Source organism: Mauremys reevesii, unplaced genomic scaffold (genome assembly GCF_016161935.1).
Source record: "Mauremys reevesii isolate NIE-2019 unplaced genomic scaffold, ASM1616193v1 Contig63, whole genome shotgun sequence".
NCBI lineage: Eukaryota > Metazoa > Chordata > Testudines > Geoemydidae > Mauremys > Mauremys reevesii.
In genome coordinates this window covers 284,619-290,675 of record NW_024100877.1, presented here as the reverse complement: position 1 = coordinate 290,675, position 6,057 = coordinate 284,619, and the positions used below count along the sequence as shown (strand labels likewise).

At 49.3% G+C, this 6,057-nt stretch overlaps 1 protein-coding gene across 1 annotated transcript; it reads left to right on the top strand.

Annotated features, from left to right (window-relative positions):
* The first annotated feature begins 728 nt into the window (after window positions 1-728).
* On the top strand, window positions 729-1,664 carry LOC120394530 (olfactory receptor 51G2-like). Its single transcript, XM_039518746.1, has one exon. It carries the CDS (start codon window positions 729-731, stop codon window positions 1,662-1,664), a length of 936 nt encoding a protein of 311 aa, XP_039374680.1.
* The last annotated feature ends 4,393 nt before the right edge of the window (window positions 1,665-6,057 follow it).

Here is a 6,057-nt window from a genome sequence, read left to right as displayed (position 1 = left end):
GTGTCTTACTAATCTATTAGAGTTCTTTGAAGGGGTCAACAAAACACGTGGACAAGGGGGATGCAGTGGACATAGTGTATTAGATTTCCAGAAAGCCTTTGAGAAGGTCCCTCACCAAAGGCTCTTATGTAAAGTAAGTTGTTATGGGATAAGAACTGGTTAAAAGACCGGAAACAAAGGATAGGAATAAATGGTAAATAATCAGAATGGAGAAGGGTAACTAGTGATGTTCCCCAGGGGTCAGTCCTAGGACCAATTCTATTCAACTTATTCATAAATGATCTGGAGAAAGGGGTAAACAGTGAGGTGGAAAAGTTTGCAGAAGATACTAAACTATTCAAGATAGTTAAGACCAAAGCAGACTGTGAAGAACTTCAAAAAGATCTCACAAAACTAAGTGATTGGGCAACAAAATGGCAAATGAAATTTAATGTGGCTAAATGTGATTACCTGTTAGGTTCACTCCCTCTGGGGCACCTGGCTTTGGCCACTGTCAGGAGACAGGATACAGGGCTGGATGGACCTTTGGTCTGATCCACTATTACCATTCTTATGTTCTTATGTTCTTAAACCCGAGACTTTGGTTTTGCTTATCTTCCTTGAGCTCCTGGGAGTCTCTAGACTTGCACTGAGGGCAGAATGATGTCTCACTAAATATCATGTAGTATCCTGTTCTTTTTCCTTTCAGGAAGGAAAGTTCAAAACTACTCAGACATGCCCAGGACATTATGTCAGCTGTCAATGACACCAAATTCAACTCTGCAGTGTTCCTTCTCACCGGGACACCTGGTCAGGAAGACGTGCATCTCTGGATCTCTATCCCCTTCTGCTTCCTGTATGTCATTTTGATAGTAGGAAATTCAGTCATTCTGTTCATGGTAAAAACAGATCCAAGCCTCCATGAGCCCATGTACATCTTCCTTTCCATGTTGGCTGTCACAGACCTTGGCTTATCGATATCCACCATGCCGACGACATTGCGGCTATTATTATTTAACTCTAGAGAGATCAGCCATGATGCCTGTTTTGCCCAGCTGTTCTTCATCCACTCCCTTTCATACATTGAATCCTCCATGCTCTTGTTGATGGCCTTTGACCGCTTTGTTGCGATCTCTAACCCACTGAGATATGCTTCCATTTTAACCCCACCAAGAATAGCCAGAATGGGACTTTTCTTTGTGCTGAGATCCGTGGCCCTAATATTCCCACTCCCCTTTCTCTTGAAACGATTCCGATACTGTCGAGCCAATGTCCTCTCCCATTCCTACTGCCTGCACCAGGAGGTCATGAAGATGGCTTGTTCTGATATCACAGTCAATAGCATCTATGGCTTGTCTATTAAACTCTTAATGGTGGGGTTGGACTCGTTGCTCATCTGTCTCTCTTATGTGATGATTCTCAAAACTGTGCTGAGTGTCGCATCCCATGCGGAGAGACTCAAGGCTCTGAACACCTGCATCTCCCATCTCTGCGCCGTCCTGCTCTTCTACATACCAGAGATCGGCTTGTCTGTGATACACAGATTTGGGAACAGCTCTTCTCACTTCCTTCAGATTCTCCTGGGCTATGTCTACCTGCTGGTCCCGCCTCTGATGAACCCAATAGTGTACAGCGTGAAAAGCAAACACCTTCGTGCGAGGATAATCAGGCTGTTCATCAAGTGAAGGTTGTGACACTCTGTGCCTCAGGGGAACCCCCTGCACCTCCATGTTCATCCTTATAATATGATTGTGTTGTATCCGGTGCAAAGTTTGTCATGTAAATTGTCTTCAGAAGGCTCTTGATGCACTGAGCATTGCTGTTATAGTGCTGTTATTGTAATTGTTGTTACAGTAATGTTATAATAATGTTATAGGTTGTAATTTCATGTATATAGTTATGAAGATGAAAATGTATCATCATGGATTAAAGCAAGCCCAGACAACAACTCCCCAAGAGCAGAGGGGCAGTTCACACCTCATCAGGGCATGTATGGGACAAACCCAGCCCAGCCTCACAGGAACAAAGGACACTGGCCTAGGCAGCAACAAGGGATCTATTGGACTCTCGAGTGAGTCACCTCCCTTCCTTTGGTCAGTCTGGGACTGCGATGAGGTAAAAAAGGGAGAGACGTTTGCCAGGCTTTTCCTCTCTCTTCCACTTACATCTACAGACACCACCACCAAGCGACTGAAGTGCTGATCAAAGAGGAGAGCCTGGCTGAAGAGCAACCAGCCAGCCTGGGGTGAGAAGCCTCTAAGTTTGTAAGGACATTGAAAGTGTTAAAATCAGCTTAGAACATGTTTTGCTTTTATTTCATCTGACTTGTTGTGTTTTGACTTATAATCACTTAAAATCTATCTTTTGTAGTTAATAAATCTGTTTACTTATTCTACCTGAAGCAGTGTGTTTGGTTTGAAGCATGTCAGAGACTCCCCTTGGGATAATAAGCCTGGTACATATCAATTTCTTTGTTAAATTGATGAACTCATATAAGCTTACAGCATCCAGCAGGCATAAATGGACTTTGCAAGATGGAGGTTCCTGGGGTTGTGTCTGGGACTGGAGATACTGGCTAGTGTCATTCGGTTGCGCAATCCAAGCAGCAGCTTACATGGCAGAGGCTGTGTGTGAACAGCCCAGGAGTGGGGGTTCTCACAGCAGAGCAGGGTCAGTCTGGATCCCAGGATTGGAGTGACCTAGCAGATCAGTGGTCCAGAGAACACCAGAGGGGAACGTCACAAAAGGTCAGTTCATTGCCTGGCTCCAGCACGGCCATGACAAACACGGGCCACCTATTCTTTCCTGGACACTTACATCTGAGATGACATGAGCTACTGATCTCCACTTTGTACACAGAGGTTGCAAAGGGGTCTAAGGCCTGTAGCCTTATGAGAGGGGCTGCCTCCTCCAACCCACGTTGGTGAGGAAGGACAGTGAACTGGGGAAAGGAGACTGAGGCAGGCAGCAGTATATAGAAAGTGACTGTGTTCGTGCAGAGCCAGGGCACCGATAGGACGTTGGCCCATAAAGAGCCGTATCGGTGGCCACTCTAACCTCCGAATTCCTGCCTATACAGTCAGTAAAGAGAAGGGATGTGAATGTTGGTTCCCATTAAACCTGGCCCGTCACTGTCCGGTCTCTGCTTAAACATCTATGGACCATGAAGAAAGCTGCAGATCTGTTCTGCAATTGCAGTCCTGGCCCTTCCTTAGCGCTCTGGGTGCTGTGTGATCCATGGGGACTGCACCAGCTGTGGACAGGGGCTTTTCATGGGGCACAGACCCCCACCCTTCCCCCACACCCTGCGCCAGGTGCTTGTGACTGAGTCGTGTCAGAGATACGATTATCGCCAGAGACCCAGGAGCAGCCATTTGTGCAGCCCCCCACCCCTGTTGATGGCCCCCTGCCTACCAGAACAGGGCTCCTCCCAAACCTCTGTTCCCAAACCAGAACCCCTGAATCCCCAGCCAGACCACTCTTGCCCTCCCGCAACTCCAGAGCCACCCCCTGCTGTTGATCTGCCCCATTCTCCTCCAAACCAACCTGAATCAGGCTGCTCCACACCTGGCTGCAGCTTGGTGCATGCAGCTGCCCACTAGGCCTGGAGCACAGGGGATCTGGAGCATCTCAGGGAGGCAGAGGGCTCAAGTCTCCCACAGGGGCCCTGGTGGGGGGATGGGGTAAAAAGACTCCAGTTGCTCGGCGGGGCCCAGGCTGAGGGGGGGTTACCTGGAGCAAGGAGCACCCACTGGTCAGGGTGCCCGTTCACTGAGTGCCAGTGTTGCCTCCTGCCCAGCATGGTCCAGGACCCCCACCCTCCCAGGCCTCCACATTCGAATAGTGGTGGGGCTGGGGCAGGCGAACAGGTTAGGGGATCTGCATGCACAGCACCCTCCCACCCGCGCTGCCCCAGGCCAGGCAGGGGACCAAGAGCCCAGGGAGGAGTCAGGAGCTGTGGACAGGGGCTATTCCAGGGGCACAGACACACACCAAAACTGGGTAGCCCAGTTGTCCATGGCATGGAGCAGCCAGAAACCCGTAACCTGGGCCTGCCGAGCCCCCCTCCCCGCCCCGACCCTGCACTCACTCTGCCAAGTGGTAGGAGCTTCTGGGGGGAGGAGGTAAGGGTGGAGCAGAGCCGCAGTGCCTGAGGGCTCCTCTCAGCCCCCGTCACTGGCAGGAGCCCTCAGCTGGCCGGCTGGGTGTGGGAGATGGCCCATGCCAGCTGGCCGGGAGGAGTGGGGCAGAGGGGCTGGGAGTGGAGAGAAACCAGCAGCAAGTGGAGGGCCGGGCTGGGCCAGCAGGCCAGGACTCATTTTGAGTGTGGGCCCAGAGACATGGCACCATTGGCACCATTATTAATCCAGTCCTGAGACAAACCCTGCACTTGGCACTCTCTTTGTGGGGCTGCCCTGGGCAGTCAACCATACCTCCCACACCAAAGGCCGGCCATAAAGGTGAGATCCTAGAATGTGTCCGGCGAGATGGGGAAGTGTTAATATCCTTATACAAGGCACTGATGAGACCTCCTCTGGCAAACTGTGTAAAAGTCTGGTCACTCCTATTCCAGAAAGATGAATTTAAACTGGAAGAGGTGCAGGGAAGGTCTCCTTGGATGGTCAGGGCAATGGAGAACCGGGCTTACATGGAGACTTAATGAGCCTGTCTGGTTTAGCCTAACACAACACAGGCTGAGCAGGGATTGCACTATAAACACACTGGGGGACGAGGGAGTAAACACCAGGGAGGGTGAAGCTAAAGGACAGTGCTGGCAAAAGAAGAAATAAGTAGAAACAGGCCAAGACTAAACTCAGTCTGGAAAGGAGAAGGAGGTTTCTGACCATCTGAGGAGGGAGGTTCTGGAACAGTCTCCTAACAGGAGCAGTGGGAAGCAAACAACCCAGCTGGTTTTAAGATGGAGCTTGACAAGTTTATACACTGGATGATACGTTGGGATCACCTGCCATAGCAGAGGTCTGGAGTCATTGACCCAGGAGGTCCCTTCCAGGCCTTTGTCCCTATGGGTCACATTCGCCCATTTTGTGTTGTTAGAGGGCTTTCCCTCAACCCTCCCACTTCCCTGGTTCTTGTCACGCAGACAGCAAGCAGCAAAAGATCAGAAGTACGAAGCGCAGACAATGCGATGTTTATTGGGGTTGGTTTCCAAGCAAGCATATTTCGAACCCTTCATACCATCCGGGCTCATCTCTGTACTCTGAGTCTGCTCCCCAGTGTTCAAATCCCAGCTCTGATGCCACAAAGTGTTTACCCCACGTCCCCTTCCCAGCTCTGATACCGCAGAGCCTTGTCTGTGTCCCCATTCCCCATCCCCTGTTCCCATTCCCCCCCGTAGCAAAAATGATTCCAATTTCCCTTCTCCCCACTTCCTGTTCGACCCCAGTTTATATAGTAATAGTCTCAGCTATACCTTAACCAATCATTTTACTGCAATTTAACTAACCGATCCTAACATACTGTAATATAATACTCTAACCAATTATATCCCACTACCCTAATTAACTTACACCTAGGAAATTAATTATACAACAGAGAGAAACAATTAGAGAACCAGACAGATTAATTATAGAAAAGTGGGGGCCATAAAGATAAAACAATACAGTAATGAGGGTTTCACAACCACAACCATTGAGAAGTGGTTTCTTGCCAGACAGGATGCTAGCAAACTACGTTTTCTTTGTCCATCTTAATCACTTTTTTTTAAAAATCTGCTGGTGATGGGCATTATTAGGACAGAATCATCTTCCTAACAGCCCAATACCCCCTTATTTCAGTGTGATGGGTTTGGGATGTGAGGACATGACCGTTCACTTCACAGCTTATCGTTGCCCTTGCTGCTTAGCCAAAGACCTTAGCCTAAGAACAAGGTCTCAGACTATCCTAGTGACAGAAGGCCCAGACACAGGCAGATGTGGTTTTGATTCTTTGTTTGTATACCCCTGTAACTAGTTAAGTGATAAAAATACACCTAAGTTCTGAAAGAATAGGCAGGCAGGTCTGAATATTGGTCCTGCCATGAGGGCAGGGGACTGGACTCGATGGCTTCTCAAGATCCCT

Bases quoted from the DNA above. Each gene is read 5' to 3' on its own strand.
- LOC120394530 (XM_039518746.1), top strand. From the start codon at position 729: ATGTCAGCTGTCAATGACACCAAATTCAACTCTGCAGTGTTCCTTCTC.